This window comes from Pleurodeles waltl, chromosome 10, assembly GCF_031143425.1.
Source record: "Pleurodeles waltl isolate 20211129_DDA chromosome 10, aPleWal1.hap1.20221129, whole genome shotgun sequence".
NCBI classification, from domain to species: Eukaryota; Metazoa; Chordata; class Amphibia; order Caudata; family Salamandridae; genus Pleurodeles; species Pleurodeles waltl.
Window position 1 is genome coordinate 587276560 of NC_090449.1, and position 27727 is coordinate 587304286.

The window sequence follows — 27727 nt, forward strand, 5'->3', positions numbered from 1 at the left end:
GACTCAGTCCCCTACAATTCACGTGATGCTACTGCCTGAACCCAGCAGCCTCATTAGGATATTGAGAGCCCATGCGACAATGTCATTTATGTCTTGCACAGTCACATGCATTCTACACATGATTTTTTCATACACACATTTTCAAATCAACCTGATGTTGGGCAGGGGTGAGTGAAACGCACATCAACAGAACTTTAGAAGATGTGAGTGAGCCAGTAGGCCTCACTGCAGGGATCAGTGTTGAATAATCATGTTCATCACTGCTGTTCACTACACAATATGCCGCCCCCACTTTATCTGTCTTACTCCTGGTGAAGGCAGTAGCTTATATCAACTATGAGGGCTAGTCTATGTGTGGCCCTCCACATATTTGTGGCACATACACATATTTGTATGTCATGGCACATACACATATACATATTTGATGTTCCCCTTTGGGAATATATCAAAATTAGTGAGCCACACAACTATGCAGTTGGGCACTCAGGCCAGGGGTTCACTACTCTTACCATGCAGGGTAAATTTCCTACCCAACACCTCCATTGCACCATGTTCAATAAAATTGTGTATTCACACTTCACACATTAACTATCTCTATCTTCATGATAGGATGTGATGGTTGGCAAACATCTCTCTTGTGTTACTTCTCTGGTTAATACCACACATTGTTACTTCAGCAGTTTATTATGTTTTGTTACAGACCTTTGGTTCTCCTTGCATTGCTGTGCAAAGCATGGTCGATGCATATTCTATAAAGTGTGGCCAGATGTAGTATTTACATCAATGAGCCCAGGAAAGGTGAAACATGCGGTTTTGTGGATCTCCACACATGCATGAATGCATTCTTTACAAATGACATTTTGACATATACACCTGAGACTAGGCCTTTGGCCATGACAGTTGTCACCCATGTGTGAGTGTATATGCTGCAACATTTGCTCCTGCACAGTGCTGCCATTCTGCATGCTAGTTCATATGTGAGACTCACTATAATTAGGAGCTAGCCTCAGGGACTGACTTTTTTGGCGAATTGTGAGCTATCATAGGCTGAGTACCATATGGAGCATACTTTGATACTGCAGAACACAGCAACACAGCTTGCTGTGCTGCACTAAACTGCTTAAGAGCATGAGGACAGGAATTACCCATCTCTATCTAGGTATGTGACAATCCTGTGCTGTCCCTTTCACGCAGTGCATTGCATCACATTGGCTTGGTGCGTTGTTTTTGTCTTATGTGGAGTTATGGCCTCCTGTTGATCAATAGCTCAGACAATACGATTCATACATGTTGAGGCCTACATGTAGTTGTAAAGATGTGAGTGACTACATTTTACACTGACTTTTACACATACACAACACAATGTATGAGTTCCAAAAAAGTATTTATTGGATGATAAGTTGACATATTTTCTGTCAGTAATACTATGAAATCCTATTGATTAAGTCAAAAAATTGGATACTATTTGGTTGCGTCTCTGCTGATCTGTCATTGTGTGCTGTGTATCTCCATCATTGCCTGCATCCTCTTCCAGGTCCTCTGGATTTTGTGGCTCATAGTCCCACTGCACTTCTATTTTTAAGCAGATATTGGGTAATATTGCACATACAAGGATGATTTTACACACCATAGGGAGTGAGTACAATAGTCTTCCGCTTGACATGTCCATTCAGTGGAACCAGGACTTTAGGACCTCAAAGTTTGTCTGGACAATGTTCCTTGTCTTGGTCAGAACAGTGTTAAACAGTTTTTCTGCCTCCGTCTGAGGACTGTTGAATGGGGTCATGAGCCATGGCTGCAACCCATATCCTTGGTCACCTGAAAAGTGGGAAAAACAACAGTAAATGATTTTGTACATAGTTACTTGGACACAACTGACCATGTGTGTTATGTATGCTGGCAAACTCAAACATTTCTTTCACTTTTAACAGATGTGTTAGGTATTGTTGACCATTAATTTACACATGTACCTTCAAGTTCTATGTGTCATTGCACATATTGTCACACTTCTACATACTGACTTTCACGTTTAGGCAATAGATCACTATGATAAGAACTTCGGAATGTTTTAACATCTGTAGTTTGCACTCACTGTGTTTGCTAAGTTACAAAATTATGATCAGAATCTCTTGCATACATTCAGCTCTATATAGGCAGTGGCAGTGCCAACATGTTTGACACCCGCATACATTTGTCCTTGTGTCACCTATGATGTCCTTGCTTGCCTATATGGCATTAGCACAACCTTTGATTTGTTTACTTAATTTAGCAAGGCTATTTACATGTAATACATTTCCAACAGTTAATGCTTTTTGTATGGCAAGGTGTCATACTGAACTTAGATTGATACATAGGTATGGCAATGTAGGCTGTTATCATATGGGACAAATTGATGCTGATAAAGGCAGCTTTTTACTACAGACCTATCAACAACACTTTCGGATTCCACATCTACGTATGTGATTTTGCCTTGGAGGTGATTCAGGACTTATATGCCTTGATTATGACATTATGGATGTGGCAAGAGAGTGTTCAGTTTAGGATACGGAGTACACTGTGATTGCTTATCTTGATTGCTTTTCGTTTGATGCTATTTACTAGCTTATGACATATCGGACTGCTTAATAATTGACTGTGTCTGTTTTACATTGATGGCCTACTAAGATGCAGCAAAAGTAGGCACTTTGAGCCACCAAAATTGTCATCTATCACATTAATAAAGTATGTCAATGTAGGTTCTTATCTATGTGTATGTTTGGAGCTAGAGTGTAGAAATGATTGAGACATATGTGTACTTTTGGTACCACATATCTACCTACATTTGACATGTACACGCGATTTGAAGTTACACATACAGTGCTTGACACTAATGGAATTGACTATGTCTTCTTCCATTAGTGCTCCTTATACTTAGGTCAACAAACACGTTTTCTGCCATATGTGACACATTTACTAAGGAACACATGATGTGTTCAATACCCGTTATTTTAGTGGAACTTAACTAATTACAGATACTAGATACACCCTTGAACATACACATATTCCAAACTTAGCTAATATTTACCCTTTCTACTCATATTGACTTTACTTGTGAACCACATGATTTATTGTGTTGATTTGTTAAACAGTGCAGAAAATGTGGTTCTGTCCACTCACACAGTGTGAGATGACAATACTTCTAAAAGTTGTTTATTGCTACTTTCACTGCAGGATTAGGGAGGGAATAACACAATGGTACATCAGTGTCTACATGTTGGAATAAATTATTCCCACTATGTGCACGACACAAGATCCATCCACAAACACAGAGGTGGCTATTATGTCATACATTACAATATATGTTAGTATGATATATATTATTGCTTTCCTTACCAATGAGTAGGGTTTTCCCATATCTGACGTTCTGAAACCGATCATCGAGTGTACTGTAGTGGAAGAATAAGGCATCATGTGCACTCCCAAGATATTTAGCCAGCACATGTATGAACTTTCCCTGATGGCCCACTATGGCCCACTATGGCCTGGACATTGATGGAGTAGGTGTGCTTGAAGTTTCTGTACAGGTGGGATGTTGCAGCAGGGGGCACCAATTGCATGTGTTTGCAATCAATAGCACCAAGAACATTCGGAAATCCAGCTATGGCTTAGAATCCTTGCTTAGTATCCAGTCGTTGTTGTATTTTGGGGAAGAGATGGCAGTGGGTGTGAGTTTAATTGTGCATCCACAACAAGGGGAAAAAGGCAGAAAATGCTCCCTGTGAAATTCCTGCCGATCTGGCTGTTGTGACTTGGAAGGACACTGATGCAGCATGTGGTGCACAGCCATCAATTTAACATGTGGTGGAATGGTATTGGGCCTTGCAGTTGGTGGCTAGCAACTTGTCACAATCATCTCCAGCAATTCCAGGACTGACTCCCTCTTGAGTCTGTAGAACTGTATTACCTCCTCCTCCCTCAGATCACTGAGTGATTTGCGCTGCAGAAAAACATTCTACCTCCTCCTTCACTGCCTATGTGGTGGTGGTCTCCTAGCTACTCCAAGCTGCAATAAGATGACCACCAAGCCGTAGTTGAGCTTGCCATAGTGATTTGTGATGTTGATATTTTTATACCACAGCCACTGTGTCATTTCCTACACCTGGTTCAACAACGCACACCAATTTTGGTGCAGTTCTAGCTTTGCATTGCGCTTCCACATGACGTGTGACGCAGTGCTACACCCATAAACACCACTGCATTACATCTGTATTGAATTTTGTGGGGGACCGCCTACATTGCATATATTAAATAATGCGTGACACAGCTGAATACAGTGCAGCTTTTGCCCCACACAAACCTTAAAAAACTGCATTTTTAAAGATGTGTTATTTTCATACTACCTGACCAAGGCCGGCACAAGTCTCTCATCAATATGCACCTTAGTGTCCACAGATGTTTGATTCTCTTTAGCTAATGTAGAAAAAGTATTGAGAATTTTACTAACTTGTTGATGTGAGGTGGAAAAGTTAAGTATCATCGATAGTGAAACCAAGAACACTCACATAGGGAGAGAGTGATGGCTTAAAATCTTCAAACCTGAGGTTGTTCAACACTGCTTGGTAAAAATTTGTGTTTGTTTGGGGGATGAGAAGGATGGTTTCAGTTTTTGCAGCTTTAGCTGAAGAAAGTTATTAGACATTCCTTGCTAAACTTTAACAAGACACAAAGGGGGTCATTACGAGTTTGGTGGGTGGAAACGGCCTCCCGCGGTCAGGTTGCTCCAGTGTGGCTGCCTTCTAGCGGGTCCCATTAGGGGTTTCCCACTGGCCCAGCGGGGAACAGCCCACAAAATTGATGCGGACTCATAATTTAGCCGGCGGCAATGTTGCAGTGTGTAGGGTGCAATAGCACCTGTCACGCTTTTCGCTGTCTGCAATGCACACAGTGAAAAGAACAATGGGGCTGTCCGTGGGGGCCACTGATTTGCTCATGCCAAGTGCATGGGCAGTGAAGGGGCCCTATGGGACCCCCTGCACCCCATCTTTACCAGCTTTTACATGGCGGTGCAACCGCCATGTAAAAGATGGTGGAGGGGGGGTCGTAATCCTCCAGTAAAGGGAAGCTGGCGGTCTGACAGTGGCCCAACCGCCACGGTCATAATGTGGCGGTCTGACCGCTGCCAAAGTGGTCGGACCACCGCTTTGGCAGCGGTCAGACTGCCACCGCAGCCCTGGCAGAGTGAGAGAGTGAGAGTGAGTGTGTGTGTGTGTGTGTGTGGTAATGACATGCATTTCCTACTATATTTTTACTTCAGATTCCAAAGAATTTGGGAGCGATTCTAGATAGAAATTGGATAGTATTGGTGCTAGGATGAAGACTTGGAGGACACCACAGTCAAATATGCAATACATTAGGGGTGGTTTCCAATCTTGCACTGACTGGTAGCATTGCAAGAATGTGTAGAAATTTTGAAAGATTTAATTACAGAAGCCCATTCTAGATTCAATAATTTGTGAGGACCAGCTCTGTCAGATCCTGCTGCTAAGCAGAGCAAGTACGAGTAGGCTGGGATAACCTTATTTTTTCCATTGTATTGAGAAACATTAAAGTAAAATTGTCACTGTTTTGAAACCAGCTCTGAAAACTGATTGGTAGATGGCAGGAGATAATTTTCAAATATATATTTGGTGAATTGGTTTGACATGTACTTCTCAATGGCTTTTCAGAGCCATGATAAATTAGTGCTAGGTCTGAAATTTGCTTGTATGTCCATGTCTAGGTCTGTGTTTTTCAAGAGGGCTGTGACCTGAACCAGTTTTAAGGGAATTACAAAAAAAAGAAAGCCTCACAAAGAAAGGTATTTATCAAGAAATACCACATTTTGTCAAGTAAGTGAAAGCTTCCATTGATCATATGCGTTAAAATGATATTGTAATAATAGCTCAAGGGCTTAAGCGGCTTTATTATTTCTAATAATTCTTCATTGTTATAATATAATTTGAAAAATGTTCCATCTAGTCAACATTTTGAGTAAATGAGTGTATTCTTTTCTTTGGAGACTCATTTCCTCAGTGAAGAATTAGAGTAATTTAATGCATTTGCCTGACGAAGCTGGCATGAATTCTGCAGGTGTATGTTCATGGATATATTTGAAAAAAGTGCCTGCTGGATTGGGAGGAGGTTTCACTCTGGATGCAATCAGCTTGTGCTGTCAGTATAACAATTTTGTAGCCTTTTCCTGAAGCCTTGAATATGATCAGCAATACAAGGGAGGATGAGTTTCATTGAGCTGTTTCTGTTCTGTGTAGACTTTTTTCTCAATTTGAAAATGGATTATGTTATCCTTGGTTGGCTCAATTTACAGCTTTGAGCTTCACAGGGGGAATAGAATTTACAATGTCCAGAATGTTTTTGTCGTATGAGCTCATGATGGGCGCGGCAATATAATTCAGTTATAAGAATTTCTGGAGTATAGATTCAGTAATTTTAATTGTGAGCTGAATCAAAAATATTGCCGATATTATTTCGATTGAGATTGGTTATTAGGCGGAATGAAAAATGGTACATGCAAATGAACTGACATCAAAAGGAGTTTGACACTTTAGTAGTGATAGTTCAAAACAAATGAGGTCAAGTATTTGAGCTTATTTTGAATTGGTAGTAAGAAGCATTGCTGTAGATGTTGTACATGCCAGGTTATAAAGGTTGTGTTATTCTTTTCATTTTGAGTTTCTGCGATCAATATTAAAATCTCTTAGGCATATGTTTTTAGAAGAGAACATTTGCCAATCTGGTTAATAAACTAAGGACCTCATTATGAGTGTGGTGGTCTAAGGACCGCCACACTTGCGTTGACTGTCGGACCGCCATACTCCAGGCGGTCCCACTGCCCAGTTACAACCCTGGAGGGTGGATCCGCCATGGGACAGCTGTCCCCGCTGGCAACATGGTTCCCGATGGCAGTCAGAATTGTACTCATCGTAGCTGGCGCTGAACTCAGTGCCGCCTGGCTGATTACAACTCCCCCCACAACCAGCCTTTCCATGGCAGTTTCCCCTGCCCAGCACCATCAGAGTGCGCACTGACTGCTTATCAGACACTGCGCGCATTTGGAGGGTGCTGGTTGGACCCCCTCTGTGCTGGAATGTAGCACTCAGCTCCTTTAGGGGACCTGAGTGCTATCTTGTAGCACTGTTCCTGCCGTTTTGAATAGCAGGAATGCTCTATTGCAATGTTCCCGTCAGTCAAACCAGTGGGAACATTGTAATAGGGCGGGGGGATGCCACCACCATGGCATCCTCCACAGGGCTTGGTCGTCCTGTGGTGGGCCCACCAAAGTTAAAGTGAGGCCTTAATTTAACTTTAATTTGGGTGGGTGATAGATGATATGAAAGTATTTTTTGTTAAATTTGGGGGTGGAAGGGGGTGGAATAAACATGGACACTTGCAGTGTGCATGTCTGTGTGTGTTTGTGCAAATGTGTATACAGGTGTTTGTGTGTCTGAATTTGTAAGTGTGTGTGCGCAGAACTGTGAAAATCTGTGTATGTTCATATTTGTGTGTGACCCTGCCTCAGTATTTTGATGCATGTTTGTGCGTGCAAGTATGTGTTCATTATACTTGAAGGACCATCACATAGTGATTTCATTGGTACAGATGGTGACATTTATTTGAAAAATTGTATATTCAATTGTATGAAACACAAGTTGTACCAATACCAAGTAATGTTTAGAGCAAGGTCACTGAAAAGTATGATTCAGTAGCTCCACAATGTTTATCTGCATACATACAGAGATGTGGGGTATCCACAGAAGTACTGACCTTATAGGATTTTGACCAAATGTATGGTGGGATTATGGAGTATCCATTTGGATCTTAGAGTTTAGCTCACTATTCTAAATGAGTATCAAAGTGAGCATCATAATGAGGACAAAGTTATCTGGAGATGTGTAGGAAGGGGGACTGACTGGTTAACGTTTTATCAGTATTGGCTTTCTTTGTGCAGGAAAGCAGTGACATGAATAACCAGAATGTAGCTAATTGTTTAGGTTGTAATTTGGAAGGCAGCAAGAATTCTCATGCATCATTGCTAAGTGAAAACGTTCAAAGTATGATTCTGTAGCTCCACGATGTGTATCTGTATGCGTACAGAGATGTGGGGTATCCACAGAAGTACTGCCCTTATAGACTTTTGACCAAAAGGAAGGTGGGATTATGGAGTATCCACTGGGGGTATTGAGTTTAGCTCAGCATTCTATATGAATATCAAAGTGAGCAACATAATGAGGGGGTTTTATCGGTATTGACTTTCTTTGTGCAGGAAAGCACTGATATGAATCGCCAAAATGTAGCTAATTGTTTAGGTTGTAATTTGGAAGGCAGCAAGAATTCTCATGCACCATTGCTAAGTGAAAACTTTCAGAGAGATGGAAACAGCCGGAGTCGATACTCAAATCTGGAATTTGGTGGATGTAAGATTTATGTAGATGGGTACTGTCAGCAAATGCCTTATCACAGAGGGTTTTGTAGGTTGTGTCATATGGGACTATCATAAGAGACTTCATAAAGGCTAAGCAGCTGTGTCCAGAAAATTGAGTGGTGTATATATAAATTTAAAAAAAAATCAGACTTGCAGTGCTGGTATGTACCAGCCTAGTTCTAATCTTGTGGCTGAAGCAAACGGTGCAGCATAGAGACAGAAATGTTTTGATCCATACACATAGCCATGTTTAGTTCTAATGTTAACAGTGATGGTTTTAAAACAGGTAAACCAACTCCATTAGTTGGTGTCTGCCTTTATAAATATGCAGTTAAAGGACACATCTGAAATTGTTCTTTAAGGATGGGTAGGGTAGTAAGCATATGTTATAGGTTAGTGAATTGGGGATTTTAAAATAGGCAGTTTTTGTCTATAATAAGGATTAAGGGCAGTATTCTAGCAGGTGAAAGGGCCAGATGTTATGTTGACAGTATGCAACATTATTTCAGTTTTAATATTGAGGAGAACTGTATACTGTACTCTATAGGGTGAAAGGGCACAGGTGATAAAATGCTACCTAAGGAGCATTGCACCTCATTGATTTGATGCAAGGTTTAAAGTAAAAGGTTGCATTTAACTTTAGTAAGGACCATGCATAATGCAAAATAATAATACATATCTCTTTATTTGTAGTTTGCGGTAAAGAAAATCTATGTATTTGTTTGATACCACATATAAAATGCCCCCAAAAAATCTATCTTCTGTACTTATCTGGTCTTTTAAATGGGTGAAGCACTAATGTGCCTTCACTAGCGCCCAGCTTGGTTTCATTCACATTTTGCCACGTTAAATATGACTTATAATGGCTTAATATGTGAATTGACGGCAAGACTTCAAACCTACAATCAAATAATCCCCCACTATCAACCCAACCCTCTTCATTCAACATACCACTGAGGCAGAATGCAACTCTGGCAGCTTCCTGGGAGAAACGTATATTTCTAAAAATGTATCAAAGGTAAAAGCACCAAGGCTGCAGCTTCCTGATCTTTGTTGGACATGCTGGGTCTGTTTAGGCCGCTTATCTATAAAGTTGAGTTAACTGTGATGTGATCGCTGTGCAAGCCTCCCTACCCCTCTCTGCAATGTAACTCCAGGCAACACAAGGCCCGGGAAGTATAGGCCAGGCTGCCCTGAGTACCTGACAATACTGGTCACGCAGACACTGACCATGGAAGCCCGGATTACCAAGTTATCTGTATATGGCTACTTTGATCTAGTTGGTTTACCTGACCTTTGGGGATGCCATGGGTTTCACACTCTTCCAATCCCAAGAATCATATGTAAATCATTAATTTGTTAATTGTTTATAGCACCCACCAACAAGCTCTAGGCACCTAGACTGCCCTACCTCGATCCCGAAAACCAGTGAATAAATGATAAAATATTTGGGGGGCTAATTAGTCTAGTAAATGAACAATGATGTCACATTGCACAGGAAGAGATGTTGAAGCCCTATTCACCCTTCATTTGAAACTGATGTGCAAAGTTCCATAGATATCTACTTTGAATACATATAAATATGCATACCATAGACATACATGTTCAAACATCTACCATCTATCTTATTTTTCTTTGGCAAATGCTGCCATAAAAGCAAACATAGATACAATCCACATGAAGCTTTAAAACAATAAAATTGGTAAAATTCTTAAAACCATGTTAAAATCATTGATAAGCATTTCTTATATAACACACTAGTCAAAAAAGCATTACTAGTCATAACATTTTACAGTGGAGCCATTTGCTGGTACTTCTGGATTCCAGAAGCACAACATTAGCAGGGAGGCGGGAGGACAATAAATTATAAGGTAGGGCTAAAATTTTACACGGGTCACATTCCCAACAACTGTCTGATTCTCCATACACCCATTAAAAAGCGAGACAGAGAAAATACGGTCAAGGGTGTTGTGTTAGATTTCAGGATCCTACAAACAACTCTAAAGTCCCTAATCCCCATACTCTGACAAAACAGAAGTACCCACTGCTTTCTATTGTTGGAACAGCACAGACAGAAAAATAATATGTGATTAATGTACTCCTTCGCCTGGGGACAAAGGGAGCAGGTCAGGTTTGGATCACTGTCCAAGGTTTTTGCCAATGGGGGTTCAATGAAGTTAATATTTTTTACATCCGGAAACTGTCATTGAATTCCAAAAAGGCTAATGTCAAAGTGCCCAAACTCCTGTTCCTACTCAGTTCTCCATCTATATACCCCCAGTACATCCCCTTAAGTGCAGCCTTTGACATGCCGGCCATAGCTTCCGGCTTAGTCCACAGGTGTTCACAAGCCAACCTTTATAAGGAAGGTCTTAATATGCTGTAACCAAGGAATCTTGGAGGCCCCAGCTGCCAAAGAAGCTCCTCCAATATTGCTTGATACGTAACTAGGTCCACTGACGCCCGTAGCTGCCTCCAATATAGAAAAGGTCTGAGGGCTGCTTTATGGGCAATGGTCCTTTGGCCTAAGTCCAGCCGTAATGGTAGGAGTGAGGTAGTGGTAGGGAGATTTGTCAAAGATGGTATGACTTGGGTCTCACCCACCTCTAGTGCTGTGACCTTCTCGTGTCCCCACAGTTCTCCCCAATAAAAAGACCCACCTAATGCTTGCAGGTTAAAAATTTGTATGGCTGGAGATACCAGTCTAAAGCGGGAACCTTAAAAACTCGCAAAACACCCCCTGAATAATGTTCAAGCTTCAACTTGCTTTTGTGGATCTGAGAGGACCAGCCAAAATTGTCCTTCAGAGTGAGACCCAGGTACTCGAAGGTGCAGACACTCTCAAGAGGAGTACCGTACAGGGACGGATTTGTGCGAGCCCTATGGCTGGGATTAAAAACCCTGTACTTAGTCTTTTGTAGGTTAATCTCAAGTCCTTTCTGCTCACAGAAGACACCAAACTGGTCCAGGAGGTTTTGAATACCCATAGGGGATTTGGATACCAGTAAGGTGTTGTCAGTGAACAGGAGGGCTGGGATTTTCATATTTCCTATGCTCAGGACGTCATGAATGCGCTTCTCTAATTGGGCTACCAGATCATTAATATATAATAGAAACAGGGTTGGGGCAAGAACACAGCCCTGTCTTACCCACTCTTGACTGGTAACAATGTTGTCAACTCCCCATGTTTGGCATATCTGACCCACGCATAACTCTTTTGGTGCAACCTCCTGATGACATGAACTAGATAACTTGGGATGCCCTGTTCAGTTACAACCTTCCACAGGGCCTCCCTTGGCACAAGGTCAAAGTCAGTGCGGAAGTCAACAAAGACTATATTAAGCAGACCATCTCCCAGAACGACATATTTCCGGGAGATAAGTTGTAGTCGAAACACTTGGTCGATGGTACTGGTCCCTGGTCAAAACCCTGCTTATAGGGGGCTTTTAAGACCTGTGCCCTCAGCTCACTCACACAGCCTAACAGTATACAACAGAAAAACTTTTGAAACTGTCAATAAGGCTGCTTGGCTGATAGTTAGATGGCAGGGATCGTGAACCTTTCTTGTAAATTGGTACGATCTCAGCCCCTGCGTAGGTGGATAAGTCTTCCAGAATGCAATGAAGGAACTTAGCAAAGTGTGGACCCCAAATTACCTTGTCTGTCTTAAACAGTTCCCCAGGCACTTTATCTAAGCCTGGCGCTTTTCCTGGATTGATCCAGTCTATGGCTTTAGTATCCTCCCTTACAGTAATTGGGGGAAATTTGCACACTGTTGGTTCTGGTGGAGCCTCCCTGTGTAGCTTATTCTCCAACCTAAGCGACTAGACAGTCACGACAATGGGGCCCTCGGTACTACCAGAGTGAGTTCTTGCCTTATTCAGTGAACCCCAAGGAACAAAGTGAGGTCCAAGGCGTATTGGTCACCATCTTGCTGCTATACCCCTTCCATGTCAACAAATATTGGCCTGGGTACTATCCTGCTCCCTATCTATGTCATGCTTTCCTATATTTGTATGTAAGTCGGGGTGAAGCTAGGGCAGCACACCCCCAGGCAGTGATCCCACATAAACTTCTCTGCCCAACATGCCCAGAACCGGTAGTGCAATGATACAGAACGTCTGGTCAGGAGAGGTGAGGTGAGCAGTGGCAAGACAACAGATGTACAGCACAGCCAACAATGAGGATGATCATCTTACCTCCCCCTGATCTGACTGAGTCACCACCACCTCCACCCACAGAGCTGAAGTCAATGAAGCCAATGATGGCGAATGGTGATGCAAGCAGAAAAACAGATGTTGGAAACAACCAACAGCAAACTAGAGTTAGTGTCAGTAAGTTACTGCGGAGCAATCAGCGCCATTCTGCATCACCGTGGCTGCCCCGCCCACCATCCTGCTCTCCCACTGCTTCCCCGCCTATCATACACCTGTGTCTGCCCACCTCTGTCTCTGTGAGCGAACCGGGTACACAAGGACCGGCAGACAGACAGCCAACAATGGCGCCGTCCGTGAGACAACAGCAGCCTTTCCTGAACTGCGCTGCCCTCAAAGGCACTCACCGGCCATAGAGAAACCCTGGAATGCGGTGCAGCAAGAGCAAAGGCCAACAACTGTGATGGGTCCTTGGGGGAAAAAAGCGGCAACCAGCCCTCAACAACCCCACTGATCGTCCGCAGGGCTCCTCTCCTCTTCTCTCACTGCGCACTCCACCGCATTCCAGTTCCTGTTCTCAGCTTCCGAAGCGTGTGGGCGGGCACGAGCACAGCACGACGTCAGGGGGAGCTATCCTGTAGTTCCTCGTGCCACAGAGTACGGTTGTCCTTAAGTGTGTTCGTATATAAACCATACATCACATATTGTTCTGTTACTGAAAAGCAGTGGTCAATGTTGAGTTGACGCATGGGCATACATTTAAAAGTTATGCAGACACAAATATTTGATCATACTTGCTCTGCAGTAAAATGGACATGAAATGGAAAGATTTGTTTAAAATGTTTTACACTCTTATGCTATCATTCTTTAAGTGTCATTAAATTAGATATTATCACACACAGCAATGGGAAAAACGTTTATAGGTAAGTTTGCCCATTGTTAATCTATTTCAGATATCAAGGGGTAGTCAGCTTTAAATGACACAAAGTGATAATAATTTAAAACAATTTAAAGTGATAGTGATCACGGTCCGATAAGTCTCCTTGATGGTTTTCAACTGCAGTTTTATATATTGCAGTCTTTAAATACAAAAATACACCAAAAGCATGTGGCACTGGTCTGATGAGCCAGACGGTGAAAGAGTTAAGTTTCCTTTTGTCTTCCTGAGGTGTCTCCAAGACGTCAGGCCAGATTCAATGAGCTATACATTCAAATATTGCTGAGCGAGTTTAACATGCTGTCTGTTTTCCTTAACCCCTGTTACCTACGGCACTAAACGGAGGAAGTGCACTGCAGAGTACCCAAAGCACTATTTAATGAGCACCGGTAAAGCTAAAAGGTCTCACCTTTGAAAGAGCTTTGGCTTTGCCAATGTGTTTAAGCCATGTTGTACACCAGTGTGGCTACTGCTCATCATGACTAAAAGTTAGCGGTGTAGAGGAGAGTGGTGTAGGGTGTCAGAGTGAAGTGGCGAAGAGTACAGTGGAGAAGACTTAGCTGGTGTAGAGTGGATTGGCATAGAGTGTTGTAAAGTGGAGTACACAGTAGAGGCATAGAATTCAGCAGCATACAATGCAACTTCTTAGAATGCAGCGCCATAGATTAAAGTGTTGCATAGTAGAAGTGCAGTGGCAGAGTGCAGTAGAGAAGAGTAGAGTGGGACAGAGTGCAGTAGAATAGAGTGGTGCAGAATACAGTGGTGTTGAGTGGTGCAGAGTAGAGTATAGTGCCACAGAGTGCCGTGGTATAGAGTGGAGTGCTGAGTAGAGTGCATGGACATAGAATGCAGTGTTACAAATTAGTGTGTCGTAGAGTGCTTTGGTGTAGAGTAGTGTAATACTGCATTGGTGTTGAGTGCAGTGGTGTAGAGTAGCTGAGTGCAGTAACATAGAGTGCAGTAGCGTAGAGTGGCATGCAGTAGAATAGAGTGGCAAAGTATAGTGCAGTGGCATATAGTTTAGTGGAGTGGCGTGGAGTGGACTGGTGTAGTGTGTGTTGGCATCAAATGTTGCAGAGTATAGTGCCACAGAGTGCAGCGGAACAGAATTAAGCGGCATACAGAGGAGCATCCTAGAATGCTGTGGCATAGATTATAGTGGTACATTGTCGAATGCAGTGGTGAGGAGTGGTGTAGAGTGGCAAAGGGTGCAGTGGCATAGAGTGCAGTGGTGCAAATGGCACAGAATAGTGCAGACTAGAGAGGATTAGAGTGCAGTGGTGTAGAGTGGAGCAGAGCACAGTAGACTGGCGTGAATTGGCATAGAGTGCAGTGGTGCTGAGCAGAGTGGCAGAGAGTGCAGTGTTGCAGACTAGAATTTCATAGAGGGCCGTGGTGTAGGGAGGCATAGAGGTGGCAATGTGTAGAGAGCAGTGGCGTAGAGTGGCGAAGATAGCAGTGATGCAGCGGCGTAGACTACAGTCGTGCAGAGCAGTGTAGTGATGTAGAGTGGCAGTGTTGAGTGGCGCAAGATGTAGTAGAATGCAGAGGCATAAAGCAGATTGTTTCAGAGTAGAGTGAAGTGGCTTAGAGGAGCGCGGTGCAGAGTATAGGAGAGTGGCGTATAGTGGAGTGGTGCAGGGTCAGGTTCAGTGGCTTAGAGTGGTATAGAGTAATGGCGTAACGTAGTGCAGAGTGCAGTGGCATAAAGCGCAGTGGTGCAGAGTAGATTAGAGTGGTGTACAGTGGATTGGCATTGAGTGCAAGGTGTTGAGTAGAATGGTACAGAGGAGAGTGTATTGCCATACAGTGTATTGGAATATAGTGCAGTGGTGTAGAGTACAGTGTTGCAGAGTGGCGTGGAGTTGTCAAGAGCAGAGTGCAGTGTCCTAGACTGGAGTCATGTAGAGTGGAATGGTGTAGAGTGCAGTGGAATAGAGTGGTGCAGAGTAGATTGAAGAGGCATAGATTGAAGTGGCAGAGTGGAGGGGTGCAAAGTAGAGTAAAGTGCAGTGGCGTGATTTAAAGTGGAGTGGCGCAGAATAGAGTAGAGTAGAATAGAGTGGAGTGGCATAGAGTGGAGTATGCATGGTGTGGCAGCACACTGCCATTACAAACAGAAACTTGATTAAAATGGCCATTACATTTGCACATATAAATAGTTTTACTAGTAAAACTATACAGGGCGCAAATGGTAACATATGGAAATGGCATCACCTAGTGTACTGATTTGTTTTGATCATATTAAAGCATTTGTTTTCAACACACTTCAGAATTAACAAAAAATGTGCTTCATTTGTGCTTTGCTTAATTCTGATATATTCTGAAATATTGGCATAGTTCATTTAAATGTTATTGTCTGTCAGAAAGAAACCCTTTCCTTTTTCCCTCCAGTATCCAGCAAGACTGTCATAAATTCTCCCACTTTAAAGTTAGAGAAAGAAAAGTAAACACTGAGCACCTTTGAAAGATAGAGCCTGACATTTGTCCTCTGTCTTTGAATGCACAACAAGATACAGCAAGGTGTACAGGCCTGGTAACAGAAAGGAGCAGTCGTGAAAGAGTGCAAGGAGAAGTAGCGTGAACAGGCTTTACTCCTTGGGAGGAACAAACTGAACCTAAACAACCTAAAACAAATAAAGCCAGAAAATGAGTGTTACAAACCACAAAGCCCAGGGAAGCTTTCTGAATGTCCCCAAGATGTATTAGCAAACCAGACAACTGTGCTGTCCGGTAGGCTTAGACCTAAAAGCATGTTAGCAGCAAGAGCAAAAGTACACAAGAAGTCAGTGAGGCAAAAACATAAGAGAACTGATGTACTCATATTTTTAACACTCACCAGCAACAGTGCAGCACCATTGACAGTCACCTATTTGGAGTAACAATAAAACCATCATCCAACCCAAATTAACCAGTAGAGTTAACATCAAAAGAGGTAAGTGGACTGATTTGACAAATGAAACAAATAAAAATTACAGACTTGAACAACTTTGGCAACATGGCTTTTCTATTAAGCTCTGAATGACCAATCAGTAAAACTCTAAACGAAAAAATAAGAGAGCCATAAAAAACAGTAGGTGCTACAATACTAACTTTAGAAATTCAGTCTTGTAAGAATTTAAACTGAAAATGTTCCTATATGGCAGGATTGTCTATTTTATTATCTTGTATTTATTCATGGTTATTTGATCCACCAGCATACCAGTGGGAGCACAAATGAAATTATACCCCCTATGTCTCAAACACATCACAGACTTGACAACTTGGTCTACCCTAGGCCAGTCAAAAGCCACCAACTTGATGCTAAGGTGTACCACCAAACACGATATGTGAAATCTACAGAAAATAAAGAGAGCTCCTTTTATTTCTCCTCTTGCTTTCATGACCACACGGACCAGGGGCAGCAAAAGCCAGAGGTAGCGAAGGACAAGGCATGGTTAGCAACTACAACCTCCTACTTAAGCCTACCCATAACTTTGTAATATCCCAATAACCTGTCTCAGTAAGATATGTTGGATGCATTTTAACCTTGTCTTCGTTAATAAAGAGGGACGGTCGGGATTATCTGGTATCAAGGAATACCCGTGACACGAAAAAAAAAGTCCACAGATTTGGATATTGGGGATTTCTACAAACATGTCTACATGTGTCCATTGTCAGAGAGATCTGATGTCCCACAACCTCAGAGAAAGACTCCCCAAACACAACAACGGTGGAAACAAGCTTTTGGCAAAAGCCAACATTTCTTGCATATGAGGGCTGATGGCTGTGGCAATGTTTTGTAGCCATGCTGTAGAGAAATATGGCTAAAATTATTTATAAGAAAAGCAACAACAGCCCACGCCAAAGCGTAATAGGTTTTGTGTTAGCTGTGTGCTGCTGAGAAGACACAAAGGAAGGGTGGGAGGACACTGTTGGAGGGAGAAGACACGTGAGAGGCATGGTAGAGCACATGGACAACAGAGGGAGGACGCGAGGGATGGGGCAAACAGATGGCCAACAGAGGGTGGGTGGGAGCAGCTGGGGCAAGAAAACAGACAATGGAGTGTGGGCAGGAGGGGCATGGGCAAGCAGATGGGCAACAGAGAGTTTGAGGGGAAGCTGCTGCAAGCACACGGACAACGGAGGGTGGCTGGGGGCTGCAACCACATGGACAACACAGGGTGGGCAGAAGGGCTGGGGCAAGCAGATGAACAACAGAGGATGAGTGGGAGCGGCTGTGGCCAGTAGGCAGGCAATTGATAGAGGGTGGGAGCGGTTTGGGGGGCAAGCAGATGGACAACAGATGGTTAGATGAGGGGCTAGGGCAACCACAAGGACAACAGAGGATGGGTGGGTGGAACTAAGGGCCACACACAGGGCTTCCTCGCTTGCACTGCAAAACTTTATAAAGAAGTGGGCTCATCAGCCTTAAATTTCATAGATCAGAAAATGCTAAAATTCTTTCTGCAAGAGGGCATCCCTCTAAACAGCAATCAATACCAAATGCTTATTCCTGCTGGCACACTATTGTATTAATAATGGTCAGCTTTAAGACTTGTTCTCACGAGCTAGACCAAACTTACAAATTTCCTGGCAGTTATAGCATCACATTGGCCAAGCCTGTTGCATAGCAACTGGAGCAGATGAATTTGAGGAACACTAAAGTGTATTTAGTGTTAAGCCTCAGATTTTGTCTCTGGGACTGTTTATTTGACAGACACTGTGGCATGATTTGTTAGTTCACTTTGCAAAGAAACGGGGCTGCAACCTACTGGCGAGTGGCTCTGTAGCCAGTTTGTGCCCAATTTAAGAATGCATTAAAAGCTTGAGCCTCCATGACACATCCTGAGGGAATCAACATTCAAAACAGATGCACATCTGTCTTCTGGACAGTAATCAAATTACCCCCGCTTTAGATCAAGAGACCCCATATTCAGGTCTTGTGAAGAGAGACGCACATTAATGAAAAGGAGTTGGGGTGATGGGTGGCCTGGTGGCCTCTAAAATTTCTGAAATCAGGTCCTTGGTTTATTCATCTATTCAAAACCCACTTGAATTGCATTTCTTACTCTACTTTTAAGGAACCAGAAGCTAGACGACATTGTCATCGGCGGCCAGGCCACAGACAAAGCAAACAGGGTATTCATGTACACGTACAAAACTACATGTACTAACTTTTAGGTTTAAAAATATATCCTCTTCCCTATTGGTGCCTCTCACTCTTGATTTGTCATTCAACTTCTTCAAGAACTCCACTAGTCCTGGTAACCATAATATATCAAGTGATCACACTGGCTTAGTGACTGGGTTAGAATGGAAAGTGGGTTCTGCTGAAGTCCTATTTTTCTTGGACTCCGTAAATATGTCATTTTTATTCAGTCCTTGTGCTAATTTAAAAACATTGTCAATATGTGTGCTTCTTATTCCAAATGTTTGAAAAGATACCAAAAATAATTTAGAACAGCTTACATTGATACACTTACCGAGAGGTACCTGACCCTAGGTATTGGATAAGAGGCAATAAAGCTTCACGTAGTTGTTTAGTTGAAAAGCCACCTAGAACAAAATGTCCAAGCTCTTGCAGCTTTAAAAGTTGTGTCCAAGCCAGATTTAACACAGTTAGTGTATTTTTTTTGGTAAATTTAGTTTTCACTCTGTGAATTTCACTATTATTCACATCCCAGAAATCCAGTGTTCTATTAACCACTGTTACCAAGCCAGACAACTTTCTATATAAAAAGAACCTTCTCCAGCACATTCATTGCATATTTATTACATTGTGATTATACTGTTCCATTGCATTGCACAGCAGCCCAACAATTCCCTTAGATAAGCATCACACAAACAGTTGACCATTTTGAAGGACACTGTCCACTCACCAATTGTTGGACTTGGCCCTTTTTGCAGGTTTAGTCCCAAACTTTTGCCTTCTTCCATCTATTTTTTCTGACCTTTTTTGTTAGCTTTAGGACTCTGGGCACTTTATTGCTGCTAACCAGTGCTAAAGTGCAAATGCTCTCTATTTAAAATGAACTGGTGATTGGTTTCTCCATGACTGGCATATTTGATTTACTAATAAGTCCCTAGTATAATGCACCAGGTGTGCCCAGGACCTGTAAATCAAATGCTACTAGTGGGCCTACAGCACTGATTGTGCCACTCACATGAGTAGCCCTGCAAACATGTCTCAGGCCTGCCATTGCACTGTCTGTGTGTGCAGTTGTGAACTGCCATTTCGACCTAGCAAGTGCACCCACTTCCCAGCCCCAAACCTTCCCTTTTTAATACATGTAGGTCACCCCTAAGGTAGGCCAAATGCCACCCCCTGGGCGGCGTGTAGTGTATTTAAAAAGTAAGACATGCACTGGTGTGTTCTAAATGTCATGCTAGTGAAATACTGTTAAATATGTTTTTCACTACTGTAAGGACTCTATCTAACATAGGTTAACATGGGGAATACCTTTTAATATCTTTCAAGTGTGATTTCCCATTGGGAGCAGAGCAGACCGGAGTTTGGGGTCTGTGAGCTCACAAAATACATCTTTTGGTGAAGTGTGTGTTTAAATTGTAAGTTTGAAAATGTCACTTTTAGAAAGTGTGCATTTTCTTGCTTAAGCATTCTGTGCCTCTGCCTGTATGGGGACTACATGTCTGGGTCAGGACGACAGTTGGGCTGTTTGTTAATTCACTCCAGATAGTAACACAAAGGGAGCGGAGGTGTGCCCTGCATTTCCTGGAGGGTCTTCCTATGCTTGAGTAGTGGGAGGAGCGGACACTTGCACCTGAATGAGGCTGTGCCTGTCCTCATACAAAGCAGTCTCCAGCCCCCTGGTGTGTTTCTGGGGACAGGGCAGGGAAAGGCAGGGTCTTCTGCACCTCAAATGCTTCTCTTTAAAGTCTGCCTACTTCAGAGACAGAAATGGGTGTAAGTACTGGACCTCTGACCCCACAAAGTTAGAACACTTCTGGACTAAGGACATTCTGCAACAAAGAAGAGCTTGATGCTGTAGGAGGGACTACCACTCTGCCTATTGCTTTGTTGTACTGGCCTGCTGCTTGCTGCTTCTGTCCTGGGAGTGAAAGGACTGGATACTCGACTTTGCTTTCTACATCCTGCTTTCCAAGGTTCTCCAAGGGCTTGAACTGAGTTTGTCTCCTGTTAAGAAGTTTCGGGGACATCAAAGATTTCATTCGCCAGTGCCTGGCCTCTTCTGCTGAAAGTCCAGACTTGCCAAGTGGTGCCAACCCCAGTCCCTGGGCCCTTGAATGTGTAAGCTGGTGACCTGAAAGAGAAATTCGATGCACCGATGTGCCATTGCAGGAGAGAAAAAAATAAATTGACGCAGCACCTGTCTTGCGGCTGCAGAATCGACACAGCGCCTGTTTCACCACAGCAGCATCAACACTGCATGTCTTAATTTTCCATGCATCGTCCCCGGGGCGTCAATTCTTCAACAGCCCCACACAGCAGTAAGGAACCAAGACTGCATGCCTGGAAATCAATGCATCACCTCCCCTGTGAGGAAAGAATTGAAGCATCGTCTCCCCTGCCAGTAAGGAAGCGGCGCATCGCCTCTCCAATGATGAAAGAATTGACGCTTCACCTATCCTGCATTGTAAGGCCCCTGCATGCCGCATCATCTTTGCTTTTCACACATCCCAGGTACTTTGTGCTAAAAAGATACAATCATGGATTCCTATGGATTAGGACTTGTTTTAACATTTAAAAGGTGATATCTTTACTTGTGAATGTTTGGATTTTTGTTGTTTTGGTCTTGTTTAATTCCGATAAATAGTGGTTATTTTTCTAAACTGGTGTGGAGTCCTTGGGGGTGGGGTGTGTGTGCGTGTCCAAAACCCTTACAAATTGCCTCTGAGATAAGCCTGACTGCTTGGGGGAGGGGTTGAGCAGGGGTTATCTTAGCTGTGTGGCTCCCTGGCCATGACTAGAGTGAGGGTCCCTACTTGGTCAGGGTGCAAACCACTGCCAACTAGAGACACCATTTCTAACACCAATCTTATGCGATAACGTTCCCTATGCAGCACAAACTTAAATTTTGTTTTAACTAAAGATCAGGAATTATATTGTCAATTACATCTTTACTGGTTCTTCCAGTCAGTCATGGTTGCAAGACAAAATCTGAGAGGATAATACAATAAAGTGTGGGAGGGTTTGGAGAAACATTAGATTGGTATTATCTTTATTGGCAGAACTACATTTGGATATTTTAGTAAAGGGCCACCTCCTGCTAATCTAAATAGCTTAAAAAATAAGAACACCTAAAAAGTGTGGCTTCTTAAAATGCTTTTTACATCCAGTGGTCATTTCTTCCCTTCAGCGCACAGAACCACAGCAGCATTAATTCTTACAATCATGTGTCTCAATTTTAATTGGCTCAGTAAAAAATATAGGTACAGTTGGACTTTAATAATACGTTTCTATGTGCTGTATCATTCAATCTGTGATCAAATCTGAATTACTCCAACAGAAGGATTTAGCAATCCTGATCAGAAAAATAATAGTTCCAACACAATGAAATTAACATCTTCAACAGCGTGCAACCAAGTTTTTGAGTGGAGCTCAAATCCATCACAAAATAACAAAAAGTATCACTTGATGTTACTTCATTGCCTTGTGTGGAAGAATGAATCCGTTTTCTTCACGTGTTTAACTATGACATTCACAAAAGTTCAAGGAGACTACCATTTTTATTAGTTAGGTGTTGATCTTCTCCTGACTTCTTCACTTTTTCGCTTGACCATCCAGTAAATCTTTTGCTTCATTAATTTTGGCTGCCAAGTAAGGAGAACCACCTAAAAAAAAGAACAAGCAAGTATTACGATAAAGTATGTGAATATTTTTCAGTCAAACAATTCAATGCGTTTTAACATATGATTGATACGAACTGGTTGTAAAAAGCATTGCATATTCCACATACACAATGATATATTCACAAATTCCTAGTGGATATCTAGTCCTATTGAATGCTGATTAGTCCTGAGGGGGGGGAAAGGGGAGGTCTGGAGATTCTGGGCTGCTTTTCACCCACGCCACCATCATACCCTTTAACCAAGAGAATGGTCAATGCCATGAGTAATTGACATGAATAATTGGTTCATTAGCAAAGAAAGAATACTTACAAAACATTGAAGACTTTGGTGCACAAAAAGATAAGAATGCTCTACAAAACATATTCATGAGACAGAACGGATTACTTTTTTGATTTGTTGATGCGTTAAATTCCTCATGGTACGGTGCATTTGTTGTGATCTAGTTGAACTATAGTAAAGCTTTCGATACTATGCATGATTTTGGACTTGTGAAAAGACTGAGTAGCCTTGGATGCTGTGGTAGACGGGGTTATAATGTGGGCGAATGATCAGTACATTTTTTACATGAGCTTCAAACAGCCATACACAAACCTTAGATGGGATTATTCGTAGAGATGATCAAGGAAATTGTGTCTGAAACATTATGCAGTGAATAATTAAAAAAAACACAAAAAAAAAACAAAAAAAACTGGAGTGATGCTTTTAATCTGTCCTTCAAAGCCGAAGTGATATATACCAAATGGCACAACCATTGCACCCAGAGTGGCTCTAGTTAAAATCAAACGGGCCCAACACTGGTCCTAATAATATGCAACAAGGCAAGATTTTAAATGCTTGTTCAATTTATTCCAGGCCTGGCTAGAGAGGAGTGATTCCTTTATTCCCTTTGTACATACCCAAATAGGTTCTATGGAGAATCTAAATTAAATTTAAATTAAAAGTGATATGTAAAGAAGAATTTGAAAATACCATTTTACATCAAGTTCAATGTATTGCTTCAAAATAATTCTGATGAAAAAAACAAACAATTTTAATAGTCATTTTCACAGAAAATGAGACAAAAACATTTTGAGGAGAGTAAGAGAGACTAAAAGAGGAAGGAAAAGGGTGAAATCTCATGCCCTTATATTTAAACTTTGTTGCCTGGGGGAGGGTAGGATGAGAAATGAAAGGCAGAGCGCTACCTCATGTTTTAAGCTTCCCTGCTGCCCCAATTGCCATTCCTTCTCTGTCGTCTTGCTGTGACATCCATTTTCTCCTCCTTTATAGCACTGTGTGATCGCTCTCCATCTACTTCCTCTCTGTACTTTAAAAGGGAGGCTACAGAGAGCACTGCTGGGCCGATGCTATGAGCATGCTGGCAGAGCAGGTTTCTAGAAGAACCACACTTGTTCATGGTGTCTTAGCTTGGTTGGAGCATTCAAAGTGGTCTCCAAATGTAAACATGCAGTCTCTACCTGCATCTTTCAGTCCAGCACTTGTTTCAGGTCTGAGAGAATGGTCAAGGTGGACAGAGCACTCAAGGCTGCCACAGAGAACACATTCATTTTCTGAAAGTCAATAAAATTTTATTCAACACAAAGGCCCTCATTCTGACCCTGGCGGTCTTTTCGCAAGACCGATGAGTTACCGCCGCGGTGAAGACCGCCGACCGCGGCGGTGTGCCGCTGTGCGCATTCTGACCGCTGGGAGCGTTCCGCCGGAAAACCGCCAGCAGCCACACTGGCGGTCGGCGGGAAAGTGGAGACTGGTCAACCTCCACCGCCACGCCAGCAGAACACCGCCCACAGAATTACGACCCACATTTCCGTGTGGCGGTCTTCTGTTGGCGGTCTTCTGTTGGCGGTCACGTCCCTATGGCTCCCGTCGCCTCCCGGAGGACCAACGCACAAGGTAAGTTGATCGTCCGTGAGGGGAGGGGGTGGGGGGGTGTTGTGTGATGTGGGCGTGCATGGGGGTGTGCGTGTGAGTGTGTAGAGGGGGTGTGTGAGTGCGTGTATGCGGGCGGGGGGTGCTGCTGTGTCTATGGGTAATGTGTGCTGTTCGGCAGGTGCGCATGTCGGCATGTATGTGTGCGGGTATGTGTCCCCGTTGTGTATGTGTGTGTAGGGGGTGTGTATATGTGCATGTTGGGGGTGTGTGCATGTCGGGGTACATGTATGTGCATGTCGGGGTGGGGGTGGGGAGGGGGTTCGTACCACCTCTGGGGGGTGGCAGGGGGGTGGAGGGTGTGGGGGGAGGACTCGGGTGGGTAGTGGGGGGTGGGGGAGACCCCTATCAGTGCCAGGGAAGGAATTCCCTGGCCCCGATAGTGCTTACCGCCATGGTTCGCACGGCGGTTCCCGCCCGCAAGAAACCGCGGCGGTAGGCAGGGTCATAATACCCTTGGCGGTCTTGGGACGACCGCCGGGCCGGAGTGCGCAAACTCCAGCCCCGCGGTCATGACCGCCGTGGCGGTCGGAGTGGAGAAGTAGCGGTCGGTCGCGGCGGGGACCGCCGCGGTCAGAATGCCATTTTTAATACCGCCGGTCTGTTCGCGGTCCGACCGCCGTCTCTCCGCCGACCGCCAGGGTCAGAATGAGGGCCAAAGTATTTTTACAGATGCCAGGCCATCAGGAAGGCATACATTGTGACTGAAGCTGGATATTTATATATATTACTTACTCCCCTTGATGAGGTGTTAAAACAATTGTTGGCGAGTAGCACCCTACTCCGGAACTCAAAGGATTAGTGGTGGATTAGTATAGGGAAATATGAGTACAGTATTAGAATAGGGAGGTATGAGTTCATTTGAGCAGAGGACTTGTGGGTGTGTTAGCTGGATAGAATAGAATAATGGACAGATAGAGGAGGGAAGAATCCAGAAGTGTTAATTGGGAGATCATAGTAGTAAGATGAGGTTTGGGATGAGTAAAGGAGAGATGGAGGATGGAAGAGTCTGTAGAAATGGATTTGGGAGATCATAGTAGTAAATGGAGTTTGGGATGAGCAAAGGAAGAGGTAAATGAGAGGAATTTAGTAGGGTTGTTTGGAAGATCATAGTAGTAAACAAAGGTTTGGGGTGACCCAGGAACCGTAGAGGAGGGAAGAGTCTAAGGAGGGTTATTTTGGAGATCATAGTAGTAGAATGGGTTTGGGATGAATCAGAGAGTGGAGAAAGAGGTATAGAGTGACGGTGAGATTAAAGCTTTCGAGAGAATAACTTATTTCCCTCTTGTACAGTAGGACTAAAGTAGTAAATGTATAGAGTAATGGAATATATGTGGAAGGAATATAATATATTGAGATTTAATAGGGAGGTATGAGTTCATTTGAGCAGAGGACTTGTGGGTGTGTTAGTTGGATCGAATAGAATAATGGACAGATAGAGGAGGGAAGAATCCAGAAGTGTTAATTGGGAGATCATAGTAGTAAGATGAGGTTTGTGATGAGTAAAGGAGAGATGGAGGATGGAAGAGTCTGTAGATACGGATTTGGGAGAACATAGTAGTAAATGGAGTTTGGGATGAGCAAAGGAAGAGGTAAATGAGAGGAATTTAGTAGGGTTTTCTGAAAGATCATAGCAGTAAACTAAGGTTTGGGGTGACCCAGGAGGGAAGAGTCTAAGGAGGATTATTTTGAAGATAATAGTAGTAGAATGGGTTTGGGATGAATCAGAGTGGAGATAGAGGTATAGAGTGACAGTGAGAGTAAAGCTTTCGAGAGAGTAACTTATTTTCCTCTTGTACAGATGAGTAAAGTAGTAAATATATGGAGTAATGGAATATATGTGGAAGGAATATAATATATTGAGATTTAAAGTTGTATTGTATAAAAACAGGCTTTCAAGTGTTGCAGTATTTGACGTTAATTTATTTGTGTATTTTTATAACATTATTTTATCTTTTCCCAATACTTCAGTAATGAAATGCTTGTAAATAAATAGTTAAGATAATATTTACACATTGTGATAGATAAAATAGAAACAGACTCATAAGCATCTAATCAAACAACTTAAATAGAAACTATGCAATGACCAAGTCAAGCATAAAATGATATACACATATATATATATACATTCATACACATATACATAATGTATTTATACATACACCTACACATATATATATATATACACATTTAACAGTAAGTAAAATATACATTTGTTAAACAGGCCTAAAGAATATGAATATATTTTAAGATAAAATAATTCTATATATTTGTACAAAGAAATACACATATCTAGATATATACATATACTGACATTATAAATGTTTACACACATAGGGATATACAGTCCTTTGATGTTTGAGCATGGTGCTTATGTAGGAAAGAGACAACTCTTTAGAAATCTTCTGAAGATAAGATAGTTATCTGTGCATCTTATTTTTAGGGCCAATGAGTTCCATAGTTTTGGCCGCTTGAACAGAGAAAGATGTACTACCTATTGTCTTTTTCTTGTATGGTGGTGTTTTGAGGTGGGGTGCCAATCTTCAGCGAAGGTTTTTTTAATCAACGTATCTGGTGATTTTATTTCTGATGAAAAGCGGTCCTGTTCCATGTATTGCTTTGTGTGCGATACATAGCAGCTTGAGGGTGAATCTTCTGGTAACCTGTAACCAATGTAGGGCCCTCAAGGCAGGGACGATGTGGGCTTGTAGCTTTACATTTAGAATTAGTATGGCAGCGGAGTGCTGAATGTGTTGTAGTTTTTTCATAGTAGATAGACATGATCCATGGTAGAGGCCATTGGCGTAGTCCAGTTTAGATAGAACAAGAGCGATAGTAGCCTGCACTGTGTGTGGAAATCCCAATGGGGAAAATGCGCTGCAGATTTTTCATGGTAATGAAGCTTTATCTTGCTAATTTGTCCACTTGAGCATTAACTTGGAGTACATGGTAAATCCAAGGTTTCTAACTTCCTTAGATACTTTAGGAGGTGGTCCCAGATCGCCAGGCCAGATGCAGAGTGGATCATAATTTTTCCACTCCCCACATGCGAGTATTTCCATTTTGGAAGCATTCAGTTTGAGATGGCTCCGTCATCCACTGGTCAACAGCTCTGCGGCAACTGAAGATTTGTGAGTTTCCAATGTCTTTGGGGCATTCCAGTTTAAGGAGTATTTGTGTGTCATCTGCATAGTTGTAGCATGTAAGTTGAAATTCATTGATCACAGGCGGTAATGACATCACGTAGATGCTGAAAAGCATGGGTGAGATGATTGAGCCTTGAGGGACCCCTGCTTTTGTGAAGCAAGGTTTGGACGAGAAAGAGAGAGTATGGATGACATTTGTTTTGTTTTTACCAAAGGATGTGATCCAGTCAAGAGTAGTCCCCTCTATGCTGACTTCGTAGAATCTTTGTATTAGGGTGTCATGGTCAAC

General features: G+C 42.7%; 1 protein-coding gene across 3 annotated transcripts in view; it reads right to left on the minus strand.

Annotated features, from left to right (window-relative positions):
- Positions 1-1367: 1367 nt before the first annotated feature.
- DNAJC19 (DnaJ heat shock protein family (Hsp40) member C19) overlaps positions 1368-27727 on the minus strand; it is a 143051-nt gene continuing 116691 nt past the window's right edge. For 2 of the 3 annotated variants that reach the window (XM_069211047.1, XM_069211045.1), the window contains one exon: positions 21716-22345. In XM_069211047.1, the coding sequence (XP_069067148.1) occupies positions 22275-22345 (71 nt within the window). In that variant the 3' untranslated portion in view covers positions 21716-22274. Of the gene's footprint in view, positions 1819-21715; positions 22346-27727 lie in introns of those variants that run through there. The other variant, XM_069211046.1, reaches the window with a different exon arrangement.